Below are 26,724 nucleotides of genomic sequence, written 5' to 3'. Positions count from 1 at the left end.
TTCATCTGCCACCAAAAAGACCTTGCACATTGCAGAGTTTTGCTTCTGAAGGCCTGGCAAAGAAAGGAATGGCACACTACTCAAATAAGATAAATGCAGAATGCACGTGAATAGGGAGGGGGCCAATGAGCTGCAATTTCAGTCATGTCTGCACCAGGTGTAATGCTTTGGCAAGTAAAGGCACAGACACAAGACCCATCACAGCTGCCTCTGCATGTCACACAGGACTGAAACAAGGGGAGAATCAAGTAAATGGAAAAAAAAACCCTGACATGCTGAGATAAGCTTTTATGGAAATAATATCATCTCTCTGATTCTTCTTGATGTACTTTAAAAAGAAAACTGCTGTCAGCTTGTTGAGAATAAGCAACTAGGACAAATGGCCAGTACTGCTTGTTTATGTTAAACAGATGCCCTCTACCACCATTTCGAAAAGAGGAAGATAATCCTGTCTGTTCAGTCGCCTGTGAAGAGTGGTTTAGAAGCACTGTTGCATGAGTACCTTGAAGTGAGTTGCTATCACCTATCTTCCTCAATTAACACTATTGCACAGATATCCCAAGGTAAGGCTACATGGAAACACCTATTAAATGGATATAACTCTTACACGTACTTCCAACTAATCAATCATGTTTTCCACTAGGCAAATCTTCACCTACAACAATCCTGTTTGGGGAAGCTCTGCTCCTTAGAAACACTCCCTGAAACCCAAAGCCAGGATGTCAACACGCTCCTCATCACCAGCTCTCTGCCTCCCCCAAATCAAGTGACATGCAAGTCACACCAACTTCTGTCAGCTCAGGTGGACCCAGAAGTGCCCCAGTAAGATGCCTCACACAGTTGATAAATCTGCCCTCTTGGTCTTCAGTGTTTGGGCTGGCAAAGCTGAGCTGGAATAAGTGAAATCCACACCAGAAATAAAGTGTAGGCCAAGTCTTTGCATCAGTCAAAGCACTTCTGGTACAGTCATGGCCAAGGGGTAATCATGGAATTGTTGCCAAGTCACAGTATACTCCAAGCTCAATGGAGCCATTAACTATCCCACAAACAGAGCATTATTTTCATCAGGCACATCAAAACACAAGAAAAATGTGGTGCTTCAACAGAACAAGGCAAAGGAGTTTGGATCAACAACTTGCTAATCTGGATGATGCATTTAAGGTTTTTTTCTAGTTTTGACAATGGATCCTACATGCTACAAATGCAAACAGTAATTCATCTAAATATACATGAGAGTAACTTTGCTCAAGTTTTAAAATCCTGATTTTTCTTAAGCAAAAGACACAAACATTCTAAAACAAAGCCTCTGACCCAGCATGTGAATTTCACAGTGAAATGAGAGTCTGAGGAAGAAAGTCAAGGAAATAACATACAGTTGTGGTTCAGCTGAAATAAAAGCTAGTTCAGTGGCTGAACTACACTAACTCCTCCAAAGATTTGTCCACTGTAGCATGGCTTTATAACCACTTATGCACCATCCAAGTACATAAATGAGGTGTCCTGCCTCTTCCTTACTCTGTCTTGGGCCTAGCTTTTGATGCTCAAGTTGTGAATTCAGAGGAGAATGCTTTGGGTCTGTAAATAAACCCGTGGGTTTGGTGTGATAGTAACAGCAGAGCCACTTGCGACTCACAACAACCAAACTTGGAGGCCACCTGGAATCTTGTCACAGCTGTTGTTTACTACAGAACGTGGCAGAAAAGAATCAACTCAGTGGGGAGCTGGGAGCTGAGGACTTAGAGGAAGTGCCAGAGGGGCAGATGGCACTGAGGAGCAGGGGAGGACTTTGGTTTGCAAAAATGCATTTTATTTCAATAATATGTCACCTTTGGGTCCATTTGAACATCTCATTTCTTTATGATAGTTACCACATTTAGAGATCAAATCCTCTGGTCTCAGAAAACCATCCTGTGTCACCCCTATAGGCAATGCTCACATTGCCTTTGGGAGCTGACATCATCCCTCAGTGGTTCACCAGAAAATAAATCGAACTCTTAAAACCATCTCTCCTAAAGAAAAAATCTAAATGATGCTTAAGAGTCTGTCATTGTCATATGAAATAACAAGGTTGAGTCAAACTTGCTGGATCTTTCCTCCCCTCTGCTTGACCTCTGTCTTCTCCACAAGCTACAGCTGAGCCTTCACTCTGTCCCCGAGTCAGCCGAGCACACAACCAGTGTCTGTGTGAGAAACAGAAGCCCTGTGGGTTTTATCACTACCTGTACCAAACCAGTCAGAGCTGAACCACAGGGTATTCGTACCAGAATTTCTGGGGGAAGAACTGGTAAATGTCACCTTTCTCCATTTTGCATTTACTAATTATCACTTTGTTTAGCCCTTATATCAGTGCAATAAAAAGCAGCTGTTGGGCCAAGCATGCTCAGTCCAAGTGACCTTGTGTTCTTGTTTGTGTTTACCACATAATCAGCAGGGAATTCCATTTTCAAAATACAAGGCTTCATAATCCATTAGCACTAGAGATTGGTCCAGGGCTGTGGATTTACTGGTCACATGTACCAAGGAATAAAAATATGAGCGTACAGCCAGATTAATCTCCAGACTTGTAAAGCATCCCCACCCACCGTCCGTGGGTCAGTCTCATTCAAAGTCACATATGAATATTAGCACAATTCTTAAATATCATTAATGCCCTTCCCACTGTACACGAAGAAAAAATTAAATGCTACCTGCCTGATAACTCAGAAGGTATGAAGACACACAGTAACTAGCACCATTCTTGTATTTTCCACTTGTTTCATAAGTGGAACACAAATACTGATGTTCCTATTAATACATCAACAACCCATATCACCCCCAGCTGTTTCTAAAAGGCAGGAATCACTTTCACTGCTCTTAATTTTAAATCAAAAGTCTTTAGCAAGTCCACACAGTTTAACTCACCATCAAGTTCAATAAATCAAATAAAAGAATCAATGGAAAGCATTTTAAAATGTAACCTTGGCAACGTATAAAATGCTCCCCCAGAACTTACACTCATTTACTTTATTTGCTGCTTTAGGAAATGAAATATAACACACAGGCAGAAGGACATTGGTATCAAAACATTGCATCTCTCAAGCCTAACACTGCATGTGCTCTCCTAGAAGGCACTTTTTGCACTGTGCTTTAAAAATCTGCAGCCTGGCAAGTTAGGTGATTGAAAAACAATCATATTTCACGTTGACAAAATGGAAAATGGAAGTGTTCAATAGGAAATTATAATTCATATTTATTCTTTATGTCCATGCACAGCACTTTAAACCTTATTTGTTTCACGCTTTCCACTGATAGAATGAGAATAAACTCAATGGTGTTATAACAGCATCTGCCATTTGAAGAATCAACATTTATCAGTGTTACCACCCAATTTTAACTGTGGTCTTACACAGCTCTTCTGTATGCAGCACTCAGACTGAAAATGGCAATTACTCTGTGCACCATTATGTGATATTTGTTGGCAAATACTCATTTTTGAGTTGCAACATAATTATTCAATATTTATGCAAGTCTACCAGGATAAACAATCTCCGATTCACACAGAGAGTAAACTTCAAAATATTTTGCTGCTCATCTCAGTATCCTGTAACTAAGAAGTTTACTAGTTCTTATCCCATCCCGATCTGAAAGGCATGCCATTATTCCCACAGCTCACCCAAGTTTAGCAGAAAAACCTTTACAATAGTGTCCCCTGGCAGCTGGAGAATGTCAAACAGAGGGGAAACAAAGTAGGATCACTCTCCACACTTTGTATGTCTTCCCCAAATGCCAAGGACAGTCTCATTTTGAGTAACGATTCTGACCTTCTAAAGATTACCACACTCCAGACTTCTCAGGTTTTCTCCTGCTTGGGCTTTTTGAGTGAAAGTGAGCATTTTTTTCTCAGCTTTATTAACTTTTGCTGCTTATCTCCTATGTGAATCGAGGACAACCTTCCAACTGTGGCAGTTGTCTGCTAGAATGGCACCCAGCCATAAAACACTGTTCAATTCTACTAGTTAAATAAGCATCAGAAATAAAGTTCTGCTAAGGAAACAAAAATAGGAGTGGTTTTTTTTATTCATAGGTTTCAAACCACTAAGGAACATTCGCCATCATGATATTAATATAGACTACTTCTATGGCAAGCACTCACTTTATGGCAGCTTTTTTTAGGGTTTTTCTCCAAAGCAGGCATCAAGGGCTTGCATCAAACCATCAGCTCTTCCAAAAAGGCAATCAAAAAAGCAGAGTTCAGGGATGAGGCATTTTCCTTTTCAACTCTACCTGAACCCTCTCTGCTGCCACACATGGAAGTCTGCCCAAGCTGAAAACAGTCTCCCCCAGAGCCATGCACATCACCACAGAAAGGCTCCTCAAAAATAAAGATGGACTTCAACTCTGTGTAGTCCACCAGGCCGAGGTTTTGTTACTTACAAGGCACAGCATGGCGATAAAGGTTGTCTCTAATAGTCTGCTGCAAGTCGTGATCCGGCGATCCTTTCTGAAACCTCTGGTTGAGATAATGTCGCAGATCTTTGTTCAGTCTGCTTCCTGCAAAGAAAAAACAGCCACTTATTTATTTCTAAATGCACACAATTAACATTTCCAATTGAGGCAAATGTTAGATTTCCATTCAGAGTCCCCTAAATTATGGCATGCTGACTTTACGAGCGGAGGCTCATCTTCCTCTACAAATGGCTAATTACCAAAAATAACTCGCTGTAAACAAGAGGTCTCTCTTGTCTCATAATGCATCTTTCTTCCTGTGGTGTTAAACAGATCATCATTCCCTTTTATTACTTATTTGTCTGAGCAAATGGAAAAAGACAGATGATGGGGAAAAAAGAAAAATAAAAAAGGTAGAGTACTGCTTTTGCAACTCACTGGAGGGGGAGATGGGCAGACAGACAGAAGGCAAAAGCTGCTCCCATTGGAGGTACTAATAAAGCTGAACATGGCACAAAATCAAACAAGTGCTATCCTTTGTATTGGTATCTACTATAGCCCACAGCAGGAGTTAGAAATGAATTGACAGAAGGAGTTAAGAGCACCCAAAGTCCTTAAAAACAACAAAAGAGTATCCAATGCTTTTCACTTTAATGTATTTATTCCCCCATTCAGTTTTGAACACTTTCAGAAGTGTGCCAGAATAAGATAAATGAGTTAAAAACAAAACAACCAAAAAAAAAAAAAATGTAGCTGTTAATGATCATTGCCAGTTGCTGAACACCAAATCCTTTCTTGTAGCAGCACATACAAGCTGAAGAAACTTAATGAAGTCTTTCCCCCTGAAATATTTCCAAGATGGGAATAGGGAATAACATTGACATTAATTTGACTGAAGAGCAAAAACAGGGAGAGAAACTCTTCTGTTCTAAAAGGAAAAGAAAAAAAAACATTGGAAAATCTTCTGAGAAATGCAACCAGGATGATCAAAGCCAGGAGCAGTTGCAACACAAGGACCAAGCGAGGTCCTGGGATGCTCCAGCCTGTTGTGGCCATCGACTTCCAACACGCCCCAAGGTCAGCTGGGGACTGGGCACTCCATGCCTCTCCCAGCACAAGGACTGGGAGACAGCAAGCAAAGATAATGGGGGCCTGGTTCAAAATCAGGCATCAGGGGCAGTAGTTCACACAGGATGTGCAGATCTCACTGGAGAGCACTTTCAGTGCAACAAGGTTATTGAGGAGACTCAAGGGGAAATGGAAAAGACAGACCCATGGGGGAGTTGCAGAATCTTAGAATGGTTTGGAATGGATTTAGAATGGGTTGGAAGGGACCTTGAAGATCATCTTGTTCTCACCCCCTGCCATGGGCAGGGACAGATTTCACTAGACCAGGTTGCTCAATGCCCCGTCCAACCTGGCCTTGAAAAGAAGAGGGTAGGAAATCCCTTGAGCTGAAAATAATTGCTAGTGGCTGGGGAACCTGGGAAAGAAGTGGGGGAATATCAAATATCTTGCTCTTTTCCTTTCCTTTGCCAGGCATCTTAATTATGGCCTCTGCTGGAGCCAAAATGCTGGACTACATGGACCTCGGGCTGAACCACTGCAGCTGTTTCTATGGGTTTTTATCATTTGCATTATGATTTTTTTGGATTATTGAATATGTAAATCAGAGATCATCTCAATACTTATGGACACTGAACACAGCACCACAGTTGCAGATTCCTGGCTGGAGCCTCCAGGAATCACTGCAGAGCAAATCAAGAATGATAATACTGCAATGGAGTGCAGTTGGATGGTGGGTCTGGGAGCTGGCAGCAGCACCAGGCAAATGGTGACATGAGTGTAAACTGCTACATGCCCATGGACAGGATCAGCCTACCTGCCCACTGCAGCCCTGCAACATTCTACCATAAATGTTGGTTTAAAAACAAAACTAGACACAAAAAAAACCCCTCTGTAGTCTGCAGTACTAAGTCAAATTTTAAAAATAACTACGTGATTTGTATTTAGGTTCTCCTGACAGCTTTTCCTTTTAATTAAATCTCTTATTGAAGAAAGGAAGGCTCAGGCAGCTATTAATAGAAGGCAAATTTTTAAAGACCAAGATGCTCATTACAGAAATGGCTCAAACAACAAAACTGAAATTAAAGGAGATCTAATTGGCTCAACACACTTTCCTGAGTGACCCCAGCAATATCCCTGACTCCAAGAGCAGATTATCAACCCATTTTCTAACAAAAGGTCTCCAGTTATTACACTATAAAACTAGTTTCCTACATAGAAGGCACCTAGAGGGTTTCATAGACCTGTGGCCTACAGTTTTTCAATATCAGAGCTGACTTTCCAAACCCCAGATGTTTCACACCACGTGGTTTTACTCCAGAGGGAGACTGGGCACAACAAAAAGAGCATCTGCTGAAATAATAAAGCAGTTCTTTATCTTTTAACTAAGCAGTCCATATTTTAATTTGCACAAGGAAGAGTAAGACAAGGTGGTTTTTCATAGCAAAAAAAAGGACAAATATGACAAACAGTCTGGACAAAAGGCAAGTGTTTATTCCAATGGAGAAATTAATGCACTGAACTGCACCTATCCTGTAACAAACTTTCTCCCAAAATACTGTGTGATCCCCGATTCAATGATTTATGTCACAATAATATCTTGAGGTGAAAGAGCTCTGCTGAGCTAGGGCTTGTTTGATCACAGAAAATATGCAATTTACTGATGATATCTCCTTTTAGCTTCCCTCTGCGCCCATTCCATCTAGCATCTCAGTCTATTATGGCCCCACTGGAAAGTTTGGTTATTTGGTTTATGCAGTAGCTGGGATTTCCCAGCTGAGTCACTGAAGCACTAGTTTAGAAGGCAGCTGCAAAAACAGGGGCTCTAGAAATACTTACACTCACCTGAGTGTCCCATCAGGGAGCTCACAGTGATGCTTATTTCTATTACATTTATTTTAAGCGGGAAGAAAAAAAAAAAAAAAAAAAAAAAAAAAAAAGAGGAAAGAAAAAACCCAACCCCCAAAAAGCTTGCTAAGCTACATTCCTGTTGCTAAATTCCAGAAAAGTCTTGACAGGAATAAAGGTTTCTTGCAGCCCTGACAATCTCTGTTCTGCAGTGGCTGAAACCACAGCTGTGGGCACAAGCAGGTTCACCCCACTCAGCATGCATGGCAGAAGAAAGTGAGCTGGCACAGAAACTAACTCTATGTAGAAAGCTGCCAAAGGGATCCACCCTGGAACATATTGGATTCTTTACCATTTCAAATGTTTCACTCCACTCTGATCTTTCCCGAAAATCTCCTCGAAGCTGAGAGGGCATTTGCTTGGTATTGGCATTACTTAGTAGGTTCTAGTGGTAGATGGAAGTTTATGAACAGAGCCTGAAATGTGTGCACCCATAATCCCTGAGAACCTGAGAGATATGCCAGTGACATTTCAGCAGCCTCCTCTGTGCAAATCATAGCAGCAAAATTCATTCTGATCCTCAGGGGCCCTGCTGGCTTGTGCAAACTCACCCCGAGAGCAAGCCTCACCCTCTGATGGCTTCTGTCCATACCCCAGCCACCACCAGGCTGGGTGGATGGGCAGATACCCAGAACCACCTGCCTTTATGCAATTTGTAAAATCTAAATCCACGTATAAGTTGTGCTCAAGAAAACACCTGGTACCAGTTTCCTTAGAGATGAGCTGTGTTAACCAGAAGTACACACTGCCCTTCAAAATACTCCTCTGTTCTCATGGAGACTGGGTTTTACATTTACTCTTTTGAGATCCATTCTTTTCTTCTCTGCTAAAAGCATGTGAAGAGGTCCAACAGTGATAATAATAGAGGAACAAGAGGTACAACCCAAAACCAGCAGTTTTCCAAAGCAGAGGATACAGGTCTGAAGACCCATTGCTCAGCTCTCCCTGCTGGTCAGGACATGCTGGAAATCACTTTGTTATTTCTGCAATCAAAATTAGGCTGATACATGTAGCTCTAGAAAATGAGACATTAAAAAAAAAAAAAAAAAAAAAGCAAAACTCATCAAAATTTACAAACTTTCGTAAGTAAAACATGTGCAAAGGTTTTTGTTGCTGTTGCAACAGTTTCTTTCCCCTTTTTTCCCCACTGAACAAAACCAATGCCCTTTTTTCATGTAAAGACACAGTCAGAGAACCAGCTTTCCACTGCTTCTCTCCCCATAGCACTACTGCAAATCTGAGGTGTTTCCATCTTATTATCTGAATCCTTCCCTACCTTTGAATGAAACAAAGAGCACCTCACTAAATGGTTGGTTTTCTCAGCTATTCTTAATTATTATACTGTATTTTAGAGAATGACAATCATCCTCCCCCACCACTACATCGCAACAACAATATTTTAGTAGTAAAAAGAAACTCAAGGGGGAAACATCTGTCATAGAAAAAAAAATATTTACTGACATATGGTTTTCTGAGAAACAATAAACCCTGCTTGTCAGTTTTGTGTAGCTCAAAACGTACCTTAGATGGTTTTGTGATTAATGAAATATATTGACTTTCTCTAAGCACATTCTTTTCAAACCTGCAGTTCTGCCACACATTTGTCCTCCAACAGTTACCTGATATAAAGTCACTCAAGAAGCTGTGCACTGGCACTTACTGCTCCAGTTCCCACTTTCTGCAGGAAGAAAGCTGCATGTTGGATCATCTAGCACCAGCCTTTGCTCTGTGAGAACATCCTCTCTTCGAGATCAATGCCACCACCGAGCAGCAGCACAGACCTGGGGGCCAAAAGCCTCTTGCCTTATTGATATCTAGGCTTCCAAATGAGGAAAGCAGAATGCATAAGTGACCAAGCAAAACCTGACATTTTTTTTTTCCAAGAAAAAGCTGAGTGTGAACATCGCAAGGCTGCCAGCACCTTCCTGCCAGCTGGTGGATTGACTGTGCCAGAACTGTGCAATATGTGTATTCTGAAGATATATTTTTAACTCATGTTTTGTGCCTTTGGAAAGTATCATTTTATAGTTTATATTAATTACTGCAGTTGTTTTATCCCATTTCTGTTTAGAGATGGCCATAGATAATCCTGATAAAGAGCCATACTCTGACAGAGCCTATAGATGCTCGTGCGAAGATGGGTCAGGGTCAAGCCTGGGACACACTGGTCCCTGACCTATATTACACTCCTGTAAGCAGATTACACCAGTATATATTTTTTTGCTTTACCCTTCTTTGGGAAGGCTATCAATTGCTACATTCACAGGGGCTGATAGCATCTGAACTGGAAAAATCCATTTTCCATTCCTGAATTGCAGCAGAATCCCCCTTCTCTTGTGGGGATCTCTGTTTAAAGGCATCTTCAGCAGAGGGATTCTCTGTGTTGGCAGACAAAGACCATTTCAAAACAACAGGGCCAGGAAGCAATGAAAGGTTAAAGGCCTCACTAAAGGGATAAAAGTGCAATAGAGTCATCTGGATTAAGGCTCTCTCTCGCCGCCCTGATGTCTACATTGAGAGGGAAGGATTCAATTTTTTAAAGACACATGTTGGATTTGCAGTATAAACCCCTGATTGTAACATACTGTCTTTCATCTGAAGATCTCTATCTGAAGGTATTTAACAAACACCAGTAAGTTATCATGGCTGGCAGGGTTTTACTTCTGTGCTACAAAACGCAGAAATGCAGATAAGGGGGAGAAAACCCTCCAAAAACCAAACAAAAACCCCCAAACCTTGCTTGTTTAGAAGCATAAACTGAGAACCTGCAGCTCACATTTTTTAAAGCAGCAAGTGGACTTGAAATCTCAGTTCACTGGCCTTCCTGGTTGGGTGACTTCTCTCATGCTCCTCTTTCCAGGGCTGCTGCTCCCAGCTGAAGGCACTCAACACAAACTCATCTACAATTAGAGCCAAAATAGCTCCCCTTAAGTATAAAATACATTCAGTAATCTGGTTATAAATCTATCAACTCCCTTAAATACCCTCACATTTTAAAAGAAATATTAAAATATTAATTATGTAACTCAAGACAACTTCTCAATGTGTTGTTAAATCCTTACTGAAAAATAGAGTGTAGACAGGGCTCCTGGGAAGCAGAAGACAGTTCTTAAAACTTTTCCACACAGCACTTAGCACAGCAGTAGTGCCAGGGCACCACCACTGTCTCTCACTAATACTTGCAATGGATTTTCATCAAGTCCTTGTGTAAAGGTGGCCCTGAGACTCACACATATATTTTGTTAATGCCTGGAGAGATTCATATTCTATTTCTGGATCAATTATTAGGATAATTTTCATGGCAAGGTCCTGGAGGCAGCAGCCCATCTTAGAAGACAAAATGAAGGCTGAGTAGATTTTTATCATGTAACAAGACTGCACTGGTAACCCCATCATGAGAAAATATTCCTAATCCCAGCAGTTGTTATAGAAATGATAACAGTTCGTGCTACATCGTTTCATTCTGTCCCATCCTTGTCTTCCAGCTGCTGTCCAAAAGTGATTATAAATAATGGGGCTATAAAAGCCATTCAATAATTAGAAGATTCATTGGCCATATGCCAGCAGTGACAAAAGAGAGTGATTTATGTAAGATGAGTCTGTCACATCTGCCAGATCACAGTTTCATTACGCCTGTGGCTTTAAGGTCACAGTTTAGTGCTGTTCCAACAGCCATTTGTCAAGGGGGTGCCGGGGAGAAGAGGTGAAATACATCATGGTTTTGTTTGCTTTCTTGTTTTAACTACTAAGTAAATAAGTAAATAAAGTCCAGTACCTACACATTTGTTATTTCATGTCCCTTGTGAGGTCAAAGACACAAGAAACCATTCATCGTGGTTGGCCAGAGTTCAAATAAGATCACAAAGCACAAACATCCAGTTTAAAAGCCTTAAGCATTCATGTGGCTTCCTAAATTCAATATAATCTAAGCATGTTCTGTCTTCCAGCCACCCATGAAATGAAGGCACCTTGTAAACCTGTAACATGTTGGTAAATTAATTGCTACGACATTTTCCTAACACAAGTAAACTTAAAAACCTTTTTATGGCTCAGTGTTCTAAACTGATATTTAAACACTGCCATGGGAGTTTCAGCTTAACAATTAACATGGCTCAGCAAACACCTAATTTGATCCCAATTCCATTTTCTCCTCTTTTTTTCTTCTAAACAAACAAACAAAAAACACCAGTGAACTTTTATTGCTGGGTACCAATACCACTACTATAAAGTCCAGATGTTTGGATGTTCCCCATAAAAGCTTCAAATAACCTCATCTGTTATTGTCAGTGATTGCTTCCATTCCACTGTGGACAGTCTCTGGTGACAAAAACTGTTGGTCTGAGGGTACAAACTGGATCTTTGTTGGAAATGCTACACACCCAGTCAAAGCCAATGCATTCCTTTAATTAGTACCAGCCTCCTAGAGCCAGACTGCACACAGAAGAACTGCTCAGATCAGAGCCTGGATGCTGCCATTATTCTAACAAACCCATTCCACAACCAAGGTAAAATGACTGCTCATCCTTTACCTACCTCTTGAAGCAAAACATAAAACACTTCCCAATTTTTATGCTTTAAAACCTTCCCAGAACAACAAAACCTCATCCATTGCAAAAGCCTTCTAGTGGAAGGAAATTATGATAAGCTGGAGGGTTCTACCATAAAGAATTGCACAAAGTTACAGGATGAACTACCTACACAGCAATAAAACTTCCACTTTGATGGAGCATGGTTAAGGCTTCAGCAGCAGCCTGGCTGCTGAATCAGCAGCGAGCACTTCAGTGCAGCTAGTAATTCCTGTCTGGAGAATGAATAACACTTGTTACTTTATTACTAACAGAACTTCTTAAAATATTATTTTAGGTGTAAGCTGTGAATCTGAAGGAGATGTATTCACTCAGAACTTTCAAGTCGTGTTCAGAATCAGGAGTAGGCAGGAGCTTTCTTGGCACAGTACCTTTGGTATCACTCTCAACCTGCATGGGTGAATGAACCAGCACTGAAGTGGTAATTCAGCATTTGCTGCTACAGAAATGCACTTACCAGATCATAAATCCCTGGTGAAACTATTCTACGAGCACCTCACCTAATCTACTGCATTCACAGGGTGCTCCACCTTATTTTCTGTGCATTAATAGGGATTCACATTTCCACTGCAAATTTAAACAAATAGCCTTTCAGCTGAGAAGTGCCAGAAAAACCCACAGAGCTCAGGCTTGGAGGTTGAAAAGAAAAAAAAAAAAATTGTTATTTATACACCAGGCCTGAAAATTTTGAACACTCGTGAGAAACAAACTTCTGTTGCCCCTAGCAGAATTCAGGCCATCAATACCAGCAAATACAGCAGTAAGCCCAGCCTTTCTTCCCCTTTGGCCTCTTCAAGATTCTGGTGTCCTCAGAGTTTCTGCCCTGAATTACTGAAGCTCTTGGAGAAGAAACTTTCCCTCCAACATCTTTGCAGCCAAGGATAACCCTGACCTGGGACAGAGGGAGGCAACACAGCCACAATGGCACCCCATCGTGCATCCATAGGGGTGCTGGCACATGTAGAGCCAGCCAGGGTGCTTCACAGGCACAGTTAATTATGAACCCAACCAACTATTAAGAGCTGGAGATTAACCACTCCTACACTGCTACAGACTCATAGGAGAACTCTTTTCTCCCCCCATGCCATTTTCAAAAAATGCTGCAAGGTCCTCACTCTTGCCTGAGCTTTTTTCTTGTTCACTTTGAGTAATCCATAGACACACAACAAGGAGAGAGTCCAGACTGTCAGGTGGTCTCTGGGAATGACAGTAGAGAGTAAGGTGAGCCAAGGTGAGAGAAGGGATCTGCTGGAACGACAAATGCAGAATATTTTCCTAATAAAATGAAAAATCTCCAAGATAAAACTATAATACTGATTAACAGCCATTAATATTAACATTAATACTGATCATTGTTTTCACAGGAAAGCTCATGGAGGTAGGTGTGCAAAGAACAAAGTAATGCAACAATCTCTAAACCTGTTTTCAATGAAATTTGGATTAGCATCATGCTAAATATTTTAGACAGTTCTGTGGCCAGATCAGTGTTGACCCAGAGTTAACTGACTGACAATCAAGCTGTAACATTAAAGCTATGTCCATAAATGCTTCCTCTTGGTAGTGACCTTAAACCAAGCGCCCTGAGCAAAGCCTCAGCTCTGCAAAACTTTACAGAAAGCCAGACCCAGAGGTGAACTTAGAGAAGCAGAGACATTTCTCTGAGGAAGGCTTTCTGTCTTGCACACAAAGACACTGCTGTGTTGGGGCATTTTGCACTGAGTGTTCCAGCAAGGAAGAGCAATGGGGAGTATGGAGCGGTCAGTAGTGGCAAGAATCGTTGATGTTGCCACGTAGGCTTTTTAAAAAAAAAAAAAAAGAAAACAGAAAGAAATAAAATAAATAAATAAAAAACCCTCCTACACAACTGAAGTGAATGCAGAATGAAGTCATTGTAAGAGAGTGCCATGGGATGCAGCCTCTTTCCAGGAGCAGCTCTGAAGGATTGAGGCTGAGCGGCTCCCGCCCCGTCTGCGCCGAGCCTTTCCATCAATGAACACAACCCAGGCTATGTGAGCAACCCAACCTTCCGGTCATACCTCATCAGCAAAGCACAGCCTGCCTGGGAGCCACACAACAGCGTTTGTCACTGACACCTACTCTGCACAACCGTGCTGTGTGAAGCAACCTGGATAAGGGAGCGTTGTTTCTTTTCCTTTACTCTGAGTCTTAAGCTGCCAGCAAGCCCTGCCTTTTCTGGGATGCGGGGAGGGCTTATGGGAGGCAGCAGAAGTAGGGCACGGGGTGAGGAGGAAAGTCAAGCTGCAACAGTAAGGAAAGGAAAATCAAGATGAAAGGCACTTGCAGTCTTTCACTCCAAGGGAACGACCCGTTTCTGGAAATGAGATGCATATCTCTGTACGTCTCCTGAAAGGAGTTACCATATGTTCTAAAAGTAGGATATAATATTTGAGCTGCAAAAGCCAAATCAGCTTGAGAAACAGACGGCATTACAATGCTTTAGCAGAACAAGCCCCACATAACAATATGCCAACAAACTCATTTTCTAGAATGGCACTAGGAAAATATTTGCAAAGTCTGAAACCCATTCCCTAAATACAGCATTTGGTTCTTCCAGAAAAATGGGAAAAAAGTGACATGTGTGCCAGAATTGGGAAATTTTAAGTAGCTATTCGTATTCTTTGAGTTTTTGCTTGCTTCTCTCCATAATTTAAACATGGATAGTAGGTTTTGCTGCTCCTTTTTAAACCTCAAACTCCTTCAGCAGTCAAGCCATTCTTGTTTCTCCTTGATTGCTGGAGGGACAAGCTCCCATTGCCCAGCCAGGTCACCTCTGAATACTAATCACAGCATTACAGTTTTTCGCTCTGACCTCTTGGGCTCTGGGGCACATGTCAATATTAACAGCCTCATTTCCAGAGGTACTGAATACATAAAATCTTATGCTGAGAAACTGTGATTGTCAGGCCATAAACACACATTAAATGCAGACATTGTCAGAGCACTAGAATTTTGATGCTGCTTTTTTAATTATTTTTTCCCCCCCTCACAAGTGCCTCTATCACATACACAGTGTTAGCCTTCTTGGAAGAAATCAGCTAAAAATCATAATGTGCCCGTCTGAAGATCTGTCCAAAGCAGGTGCCAACTGCTTTGGCCCATTCTCCAGCGTGGCTGGATGATACATGCTCAGGTGCACCAGCGTCTCACCAAAGAAAAATTTTCCTCTGCAATACACCCATTTACAGGGGGCTAGAGGTTAATTTTCCAACTTGCTCCAGCAATTTCCCAGAAACAAGATTTTCGAAGAAACAAATAAAATCAGAAACAAGACTTGCTGTGGTCTCGCCGTAGCAAGTAAAGGTCCTGCTCCTACTACACTATTTTCAAAGAGCACAACTAAGCTTAACCTCAGATGGACATGCTTTTTTCTTTTTTCCTACTTTAAATGTAATTACACATTTGTGTACATATAGAATAGACACCAAACTACAAGCATACAGTACAGAAAAGAAGCACACAGGCAACAATGCTTTGTGATTCAGAAAGTCAAGCTCTCAAAGCTGAAAATAATTATGAGCTCAATCTGTTGCGAAAAAAACATTTAAATGGAAAAACATGTATAACAGTTGGGAGCTGTTGAAGCACACTTTACAAGAGGCACAAGAAGCCACAAAAATGGAATAAGAAGGTCACACTGGATTAAAACACAACCTGGTTTATAGGGAAAGTGACTGCAGCTTTTTTTGATTTTGTCTTGTAGACAAAGGGAAAGCAAGATCTAAGCAACTGGACTAGTTCTGTTTAATTATTCTAACTGCAAATACTTTTATTTTTATTTTACCATTAGAAGTGTCTTCTCAGGGTTGGAGGATATTCTCCATCCCTGAAAAACGTTACATCGAGATTGAATGTTTTTCTTGAAAATACATGTTCAAGTTTAAAGAGAAATTGATTCAAACTAGTTCTATAACGTCCTGAGCTATTACTTGGAAATGTAATTTAGGAAGATAGTGTTGAATAGTCAGGTAAAGTATCTGGAAGAATGGGGAATTTAAAAGAGTTCAGAGCAAAATAATGTCATGAGCTGAATCTTTTCAATTGCTCAGCTGACCAAGAACCTACACAAGTTGAGAAAACCTCAGTGGTAAAAGGAAAGCGTTAACATGACTATTCTGTTGTAAAAGCAGTTCAATACACAGCATTGTGGGCCTCCCTTTGTGCAGGAAATGGGACTGAAATTCTAAAATAGGATTTTACAGCGCTGACAGAATAAATGAGTTGGCTGAAGCAAGCAAGAACTACGGCAGTCCAGTTTGTTATGGGTTTTAATAAAGTACTACTGTACCTTACTGTCAAAACTCAAAAACTAAGAATGAATGAGAGCAACTTTAAAAAAAAAAAAAAAGAGTTCTGATTCTCAGGACTGTCTCTTCCACATAGAGTAACCCTTCTCTTCCATAACCTCCACACTAAAGGCTAGTCAATGACAACATCTAAAATATCAACAAATTCACATTCAAAACAAACAAAAAAAACCAAACAAGTAACTTGAATAGCTTTGGTCTCCAACATAAATTTAATACCTCATATAAAGCAAGTTTGGCAATAAAAAAAAAAAAAAGTACATGAAAAAACTTACTAGGCTCTGTAACAAATATATTTTTTGCCTTGGTCACAAAGTCTTGTTTTCTTAATGAGTTTAGGAGTGCCTGTATCGTGTTTCTGTCGCCCTAACTTTCCCCCCCAAGAAACAAATATGAATATTACAGATGGTAAAACCCACATTTTCCTGAACAGGAAATAAATGTTTATATGTGGCATATAGCAAAACATACATTTCCAGAGACAATAGCTACAAGATTTAGACTTATTAGTGCAGGAATTTTTAATGGAAAACACATTTTTGGGCATAAAAATTTTAATTACAAAAAACCAGTATACAAGTTGCTCCTTTAGATTTAAAGCAGAGCAGTTCTGCAGCAGAATCAAAAAGACATGGTCTGTTTTGGTGAAAAACAGAGTATTGGAATAAAGAGAGAAACGCTTAACTCAGGCATGTGGCGGGTTAGACATTTTCCATGAAATGCTTTTGATCACAAAATGTCATTTGTCAAAATGAAGATATTTCTCAAGAACTTGACATTTCTGCAGAAATCAGACATAGCTCTGATGGTGCCTTTTCCAATCATGCCTTAGCTTGCCAGGCTACTCCTGCACACTGGTTCAAATGTTTCCAAGCTCAGTCAGTCAAGCCCTTCCTCCTGTCTCTCACCTTCTTACAATCTTTAGACAATGTATAGAGCAGGAACAAGAGTTAGCACACCAATCTGAAGGAGGGGTCTTATGAAAGGCTACCGATACCCAGGCTTGATCTTCACACTGCCAACAAAAAGAGAACCAAAGCACCAGTTCAGTTTTGAAAGCACAAAAAATTGGTACCTCCAGAACGAAGTTTCACAGATTCTGGTTTGGTAGAAAAGGAAATACAGGCCTTTTTGGCATGTGAACCCTCCTTTATGCGAGCACCTCTACTTTGCTGCAGGCATCTCACCCTAAAAACAATTCACTGGAAAATACAAGACCAGTATTGGTCTAAATAACAATTTCCCAGAAATCAAAGTGGAAGGAAACACTGGCTCCATTCTCATAACATTGCTCTTTCCAGCAACAGACTTGGTGGCTTTCTTGCATACCTGCAATGAGGGTTTTTGTGAAAGATTAACAGGAAAAGCAGAGAGATGAAATGTTTAATCAGGCTTTCCTGATGGCTTTGGCATCATGGGATTTTTCCCATTTTACAGGACACAAGTAGACCTGACCATGCTTTATGCCCATTTTTGCCAATAAGCGTTGGTTCTCCAGACTCACGTGGTTCTAAGCAATTTGCAATTCTGCCAGGGAATCTTCATGCTCAAGCATCAGCTTTAGTGTCATTGCCATTAGAACCAACAGCCACTTTATTTTTTAAATTATTTTCATAAGCCTTCCAATGATCCAGCTAAAGACGACAAGAGAAGCAATAGAAAGCAATAAAAATCAGCGTTAATTGTCTAAATACTAATTCTTCCTCAAGTTTTTATTCTTTAATTTTTGAGAGCTCTCCTTGTACTTTCTCGGTTGGTTTGCTAACAAACATTTTTCAGCCCCATTTAATCAAATGCATTTGGATGGAGGTCTCTGAAATGGAAAGCTCTAATCAGCTTATCCTCAAATTCATTTTATGCTTCTCTCACTTTTGGGAGTGCATGGTCAAAGCCCTGGCATTTCTGCAAAGCTGAAAGACTTTTTAAGCAACACAGGCACACTGAAGCCTCTTGTGCTCCGTCTACAACTGGAGGAGAAAAACAAGTTGTAGAGGTCTAAAATGATCTAGCAAGAGATGCAAGGAAGCACAGTATGGGCCTCACATTTCTGCTGAGTGAATGGCACTGTGGTTTCTGCTTTTATGTTACTTTGGGACTTCCTAAAGCTCTACCTCCACTCATTAGGTCATCAGGAGCTTTTCTGCTGACTTAAAAGGACTCTGGGTCAGAACCTCCCAGCTTGGCAAGAAAAGATGTCAGACCTTATGGCATGCAAAAGGAATAGCTATTTATCAAAGGAGCAATCCAGAATAATGCACTGTTCCTGCCTGAACACAGTCCCACTGTCCCACTTTTAGAGTCTGAACCAGGGCAGATGAACAAAGGAGGAACTTGGGAAGACAGGTGGGTTTTTAAATAGAATAGAGCATAATGCACAACAGGCATCCTGGGGCCACAGATGAACAGTTCACAGAGAGGACTCAAAATCCCAAGCCTCCTCCAGACAGGAGCTCTGCACTGTTGTCCCCAGCTTTATGCACTCACACTCCCCAGCTAGCAAGCCACATGGTGAGACCCTCAGGTTCCTAGAAATAAACTCTGTTGCTGTTTCTTAGTGAGTCCAGCCAGGCTGGCATGGTAAATCCACCGCCTTTGACATGTGTTTTCTCATACTTCTATCCCAGGAGTTCTAAAATCGTATGCCTAAATGTTAATTAATTGGTCTAATTTTAAATTTATTTGGTTTTTTATTTCCTTTCAGACACAGCCTGTTTGACATGCTTTTAAAAGGAGCTTAGGAGCGTGGCCCTTCTGTGGTACAGTGCTCCCCTGGTCCTCCCTTTCCACCTGTGCTCAGACCCAGAAATTCCACTCAAACAAGGTACATCCACAGCTGCTGCATAAACACCATATACACACAAGCCCATACTGCCAGGAAATAAATGGCAGATGCATCTACACAGGCTGACAATTGATTTACTCATAATGTGCAACCCTTTGCAAAGGAACTAGACTTCTCAGCAATCAATGAGAAAATAACCTTGTTAGCAAATAAGCCAAGGTTCTTTTAAATTAATCAGTTCTTTTTCATCCAAACAGTATAGATAATGAAAGAGATGGAGACATTTTACATGACCTATAAAAAGTAGTGTTTCTATTTTAGGGTCTCCTTCGTATGGGTGCCAGGATGATTATGTTTTGTTTACTGGACAAAATAATCTCTTATTTGTTAAGGCTTGAATGCAATTTCATACAGTACAAAATCTTATCTTCTATTGTCTTAATTATCATCTGGAGGGTTGAAACATGAGACGATAGCACAGAGCAAAATGAATATTAATGTGTTCTCTCTGCAATTTAAAGAGAAAGGACTTGGAGTTTTCTTTTGCCCATGTGCTTAAGATGCTGCAGCAGACTAGTGAATTATATCCCATTTAGCTGTTATTCTTTCTCCAAGCAGCATGAAGAAAACAGATATCAACCTTTTGCAGACTCCTGCATTCCCAGTCTTCAAACACACAACCTTTTCCTCTAATTTCCTTTTACATCATTTGCTCAAAAGTTTTAAAATGTTTCCTACTTAGAATGGTGTGCCAGGCTATGCCACTGTTTTTCAAGTTCTTTTTACGACACCTTTGTCACCTACAACATGTTCTCATGTCAGTGTGAAAGTAGAGGCAGCAGGAGCCTTTTCTCTCATTTACCTCATTTGCATCCTAATAGCCAGAGAATTCAGGGTATGGAGGAAAAAGGTGCATATATCCCAGGAGGAGATGGGAAAAAAGAGAAAGTGTTGAATGGTGATCAGTGCACAATGACTCCTTCCAAGGTAGAAATCAAAGAGAGCTTAGTGTGCTGATTTTAAATTAAAGCAATCATAATGCATGGCCTGATGGGTTAAGAGTGATTCCAAAAGTATCAATAGGGAGTGAAGGAGATAGCACTTGGATGCAATGCTACATGTTTTAAATCTTTTGCAGTTTCATCCTGCTGTATCAGCGCTGACCTTTCCAGGTCTGAAAAAAAGAAAAAAAAAAGAAGAACAAAAAGGTTTATTCTCCCTTTTTTTCAACAAGAAGAGAAACTGAGCTGGACTTTTTGGGGAGGCTTCATACACACTGTTAGAAATTTAAAAGAATAAACAAAAATCAAGAAAGAGAAATATCAATTAGAAGAAGATTGGTTTCCAAATTTGTGCTGATATCATAGTCAAGCTATACTGACAAAAAAAATATAAAATCTGTATTTCAGGAAGAGAAATTTAAGTTACCTGAAAACATAGAAACAAATAGTTTGTGCAGCTTATCAGTATAACTCCTTTTTAATTTACTTGTAATGCAAAACAAAAATGCACTAAAGCATGTGTGTCTCTGTGGCATCTTGCTCCCATTAGGAAAGTGAAGCAAATATTTGAGGTTTGACTCTGCCCTTGTGGACTCCAGGGTCAAATACAAACACAGTAATGATGATACAAAAAAAAAATCCATGCTGTTTTATGCCATGATTATTTTAAGGCCGTTTTACATCTAAACAACTGCAGCATAGTTTTTTTTCTCTTTGGGGCTCTTTTAGTTTGTTTTAACTACTTTGCAAAATCCCCAGATGCATAATTCTGCTTTAGCAGCTGCAAATTCAATCAAGTGGATTAACTTCATGCCCACCTAAGCGGTGTTCAGAATATGAAAACATTCATCATCCCAGTGTTTCTGTTGCAGCCCAGATTCACTGAAGGACGAGACAAAGGGAAGACAGCCCTGTGCACACACTGTGTCACCGTTAGGATAATCCCACCTGGGGCAGGAACGCTCTGTGTTAGCACATCCCCTACAGCCAAGGAGCCACAGCCTCCTCTGACCAATGGAATCCTCTCCAGTATATTCACCACACAGAATTAGAGATGAAAAGTAAGGAGTGGGTTTTAAAGGTATTTAAAGTTTGAGGAAACTGCTCCAATTAACGACAGAAGAGTGTGAATTAGGTGCTAATCACCCCCACCAGCCCAGTCCCCTCAAACCCAGCAGGAGATGAGTGGATGGGATCTGGGGCTCCTCACAGCACCAGTTTATGGTTGTGGGAGGATGGAGGGTGCTTGGAGTTGGCAATGATCTGTCCAGAACCCGCCTTCCCCCATGGCACCAGCACTGCACTCCTGGGGAGCAGAGCCCTGAGCCTTTCCTTCCACAGCCAGCAGCTCTTTTGGGAAACTCCACATTGTCCTTCTGCCCATCTCACATGAGCTTAAGAAACCTCCAAGTCACCACCACCTGTGCAAGAGTTCGTACACAGAAGTCCTCCTGCTATATTTCCAACACCCAACAGCATCTGCAGAAACACAAATATCTTGTGTTTATTGGATGACAGAGGACATTCCTATCTGAGCACTCCAAACAGCAACCAATACCTGCATACATACAACGCTACTTGCTACAATCAAAGAATAAGGCCACTCAAAAACATCCACGCAAAAATAAATTTAAAAATAAAGACAAGACGAAAGAGACAGGAAAAAAAAAAGTGGAATTAACAGCCAAACACAATACACAACTGAGAATGCAGTTAAGCTGACTGAGGCAAACCGAGAGCAAAACCTATCTGATAAATGATCAAATCATACAGTCTAGCAGATTAGTGTCTACTGAACAGAAGGGCTGAAGAACACAGACACTCCAGTGTGATAGCTATAAAGCAGAGTTTAATGAAATGATAAGCTATTTATGTAAAGCATTCATGGCTACGACAATTCATTTGCACGAAATGAAAATAGAGTAGAAATTTGTCAAAACGCAAATACAACAGTAACCTATTGACACAGGGTCAAAATGTGAAGGGGAGAATCAAGTTCAGGACACCAGGGCTACAATTACTGCAGTGTTCTTATAACAACATTTCTCTCTTTACAATGCCATTTTCCATCAAAAGGTAGATCTAAGGAACTCATTAACACTAAGAAAACCAAATCAGACGTTACTGAAAAGGAAGCAAGAAATATGCATCTTGTAATTTGAATTAAGATTTCCTGCTGGAGACTGCCTTTATCTTTCCAGGCAAAGTAGCAAAGAGATTTTGTAGAATCTAACTGAGAAATAAGGCACACAAAAGGGCTGCTTATATGCATATCTCAGTGGAAGATACAGATTAGAAATAAGTCTCCTGTACAAAAATGAGCATTGCATATCAAACAATGCTGCCATTTCTTACCTATGAAATATCATATTTAAGTCACTGCTTACCTATGAAATATCATATTTAAATTTGTTTCTAAGGAAACTCACATTGCATCCCCCCAAAAAATGCAGTCATTTTTATGGTTCCTACAGTTATGAGACACTAAACATAAATATATCTATGCCAAAGCAAAAGGAAGTGCTTGTATTTCATTTTGAAAGTCATCGATCTGGTTAAGACATTGATATTTTGACCACCAGGTTTAATTTTGAAAGGATTTGAGCAGCTTTAATGTCCAGCAGACATGAATACTTCTGTGCTTGAGTACTTTTTATAGAAGTACATGAAGCAGAGCACCACTGCAACCCACAAAGCACAGGTCATTTCTCTCACTAGCTTTATTACACGGGCAAATTAATGCAGGCTAAACAAACTATACACTTCTCTCAACCCATTCTGACTTCTTTTGCTCTCTCTCTATATATACACACATATAAATTCTTCTCTGAAATATTTCAGTTTTCCTAAGCAACACAACAAATTGTTTTGATCTTCTTATGAACACAAAACAAATGGATTAGGGATTCTCCTGATGCCCAACAGCATACATTCAATACATTGAACACTTCTGCATCCCTTCAACAATCTGTTTCAATAAGAATTCACCTTTTGCTTCAGCCAGATTGCTTAAAGAAAAATCTGTTCCACACTGCAAGCATTACAAGCTCATACAACATCAAGAACTGCAAATATCAGGAGAAGGTTGACTTGACTTGGCTGATAAGAAGAACTAACCTGGAAGTGTTAAAGGCCCACATGCAAACAATACACAAAACTATTAACTCATTTATTTGGGATCATGTTTAATTCTCTCGGGAAAGAGAATAAAACATGAGAGAGGACTGCAGGTGTTCAAGGGGAAGCCAGAAAGAGATGCCTGACAGGTTTCAGTTCAGTTCTTCTATCAGCTATTCCAGGAACTTATTAATGTCAAAGGAGTTACATCTGCATAAGCTAGAGGAGAGTCAAAGCACCAGTGTAAGCTGCCTGCAATAAAGACAGCAGCCTGCTGTGGTTGTCAGCACCAGGAAATCATACGTCTCTGGATGGTGTCTTCTACAACTTTTTCCTTGTAATTCCTCACAATGGATTTTCTCCTCTTTTGCATTTTACAGCTTAAAACTGCATAAAGCTTGCCAACTCCACCTTGGTTTTTCCCTCCTGGTAAATCATTAGAAATGACTGAAATAGTTCCATGCAAATAAACTCACCGCCAACCCTCCGGCTCCTGTTAAATGCCATTCTGAGGATTATGTGCCCTGAAAATGGAAATTGTACCCAACGCCTTCCTCTTCCAAGTCCTCCACCTAACCAAAGCAACAGGCTTGATATTAAGCAAATTCCTGATTTCACAATGGATTTGCAATTAAATATCACAGGGAACATTTTTTTTGCAGTTTGACTTCAAATATGGTATGTGTCACAGTGTTGTGGGGGAACTGAAAAGAGAAAAGATGAAAACAGCATGGCTTGTCATCACTTCCATAATTTCATTGAGAAAATATTTCAGAAACATAAAACTGAATGGATGGGGGTTTAGGAAGACAAGGTTCTTTTTATTCAGTTTAGACAGAGCAGAGCAGCAAGAAAAACTAATGGATAAACTTCTTAACTACACTGAGGCTCATCAGGGTTTAAAGTGTACCCTTCAGCCTGCTGCTTTCTGGAAAGCTCCAGGCTGCCAAGTGAGTGATTTCCATTCTTATGGACCCTTCTGGGACCACAGAGTCTCCTTTTACTGGTAGGGTGCAAATGTCGTGTTCCCCTTGCCAATACAGGATATAATGGTCCACAACTCAGAAAAAAAAAGAATTCTTGCTGTTTAAGTCCACAGCGACCACAGAAGTATATGACAGAAGGTGTGAGAGAGGTGCAACTACATGATGGTGAGGACAGACAATCTTTAAATAGAAAGGGCACTTTTTTCCTAACTAGTTTTTCCTTCTTCATTTCTTTCTCTCTCACTTTTTTTTTTTTTTTTTTTTTTAAATTTGGGAGGGTAGACTAAAAGAGACCAGATATTTTTCAAATACCCCACATATAAGTTATCCGAATTTTTTACTTTATTTTGCCTTTCTCTTCTTTACCCAACCCTCCTGCCTGCTCATATGAGAAGTTCAATGAGCTACCAGTTATCTTTCCAACATCATTCCTGCAGTACCAAGCACCCTGAGCCTGATATGATACCAGCAGCAATATCCACAATACAAATACACAGATCTGTGCATGCTACATGCACACAGTTACATCCTTTTCTTCTTAAGGATAGAAACTTATTTTGGCCACAGATTTGCATCTGTTCTAACTTCTGAAAAAAAAAAAAAATCAGACATTTCAGAAACAAGAAGGATCTTGGGAAACACAAATAAACACTGCAGTTCATCCTCCTGTGACTGTGCACAAGCAGTTTAATGGTTCCATTAGAGGCCAGTACCAGACCCCACAGCCTGTTTGCTTTGCTGTACAGAACCTAAAATAACCACAAAGAGCAAATGCCAAGAGTTACTGTTATTACCATATGTAAAGTGCAGAACAAAATTATTTCCCATCAGTTTTGCTATGAGGAGAGCACGATTCTGGGATTACAGCTTTTGTGCCGAATAGCATCTCCAAAATTAAAAGCAATTCAAAGTAGAACCATCTAATAAAACAACAATGAGAAAGCAAAGAAGTCTGCTGTAGCAACACAAAACAGCAGACCATCCAAACTGGCTGAGGCATAAAGGCAGAATGTTAGAGAAGATGGTTAAAATGGCTGAAAAGCTTGTATCTTCTTCACTACAACTTATCTGAGATCTGAGAACATCTTGAGTTCCTTATTAGCTGCAGTAACAATGCCTTTAATAAAAAGACACAGAAAATTACTAACATGAATTTGAAACTTTTTTCCCAATTGCAGGATTCAAGTCACATCTGTTACTTCAATGACCAAAAAAAACTCAGAACATCGCTACGTTAAGATCCAATCTTTTAAACATATATACATGTGCATCTGAATTATACTGAGGCTATAACCTGTTAGGAAATCACGTCTGTAACATACACTGTGGACATTAATGCAATGTATTCTTACATGCAGGGCAGGGAAGCGCTCATCATTCTACGTATTTTGATTCAGGACATGTGGAATGCATGCAGACAGAAGAGGAGGAGAAAACAGACCACTGGAGGCCACTCGATTGCTCAACCCAAGTGCTTTTACTCTCTTGGCCTTGGAAGAGCCGTTGCAGTGAGCAGCAGGGCCAGCAGTGGTCAGAGAGAGCACTCAGTGCCTGCTGAGGATACAGATCAGTTCTAAAGCGTTTTGTGAACATGTTATTCCATTTAGATCCCATCCTCTCAGTGTGGTTTTTATCACACAGCACTATAATGATTCATAATGCTAAAAATTATTTCAAGACCAAAGACTAGAACCGTGCATTGAAATGCACAGGGCAACCATGAAAATCTCAAAATCTGTCAACAAATGAAGCTCATTTGGAAGAAATTGAATACAAAGGGCAGCTATGAAACCACTCAGCATAGAGCAGCAGGGAATTGGTGCTGTGGTATGAACTTGAAAGTAACTCTCAATTTGGGATTTCACATGTGTTCACTGTGTCCTGGGGGGCATCAGGCAAAGCATCACCAGCTGGTCAAGGGAGGGGATTATTCAGCTCTGCTCTTCACCAGTGCAGCCTCACCTTGAGCTCTGGGGGCAGTTTTGGGCACCACACTATAAAAAAAGACATTAAGCTATTAGAGAGCATCCAAAGGAGGGCCATGAGGATGGTGAAGGGTCTGTAGGAGCTGTATGAGGAGCGGCTGAGGTCACTTGGTCTGCTCAGCCTGGAAAAGAGGAGACTGAGGGAAGATCTCACTGTGGTCTTCAACATCCTTACAAGGGGAATTGAAGGAGCAAGAACTGATCATTCTCGTGATCAGTGACAGGGCCCATGGAAATGGCATGAAGCTGAGTCAGGGAACATTTATGTTGCAGATCAGGAAAAGGTTTTTCACCCAGAAGGTGGCTGGGCACTGGAACAGGCTCCTCAGGGCAGTGGATGCAGCATCAAACCCAGGTTCAAGAAGAATTTGGACAACGCTCTTGGGCACATGGTGGGATTATTAAAGTGTCCTGTGCATGGCCAGGATCTGGACTTGATGATCTTGATGGGTCCCTTCCAATTCAGCATATTCTATAACTGAAAGATAAGCAAACCTGGGGGTCTCAAGGCCAAACAGAGCTGTCTCCTCGGGATGGGAATCCA

The 26,724-nt window shown here is 40.6% G+C and overlaps 1 protein-coding gene across 22 annotated transcripts in view; it reads right to left on the bottom strand.

The window, feature by feature from the left end:
* MAGI1 (membrane associated guanylate kinase, WW and PDZ domain containing 1) overlaps positions 1–26,724 on the bottom strand; it is a 329,950-nt gene that overhangs the window by 160,800 nt on the left and 142,426 nt on the right. For all 22 annotated transcript variants that reach the window (XM_050313225.1, XM_050313211.1, XM_050313226.1 and 19 more), the window contains exon 2: positions 4,414–4,530. In XM_050313225.1, the coding sequence (XP_050169182.1) occupies positions 4,414–4,530 (117 nt within the window). The remainder of the gene's footprint in view (positions 1–4,413; positions 4,531–26,724) is intronic.

The sequence above is a fragment of the Myiozetetes cayanensis genome, unplaced genomic scaffold (genome assembly GCF_022539395.1).
Source record: "Myiozetetes cayanensis isolate MyiCay16 unplaced genomic scaffold, myiCay2020 scf18, whole genome shotgun sequence".
NCBI lineage: Eukaryota > Metazoa > Chordata > Aves > Passeriformes > Tyrannidae > Myiozetetes > Myiozetetes cayanensis.
Note: the sequence above shows the minus strand (reverse complement) of the source record. Positions and strands in the feature narration are given on the sequence as shown.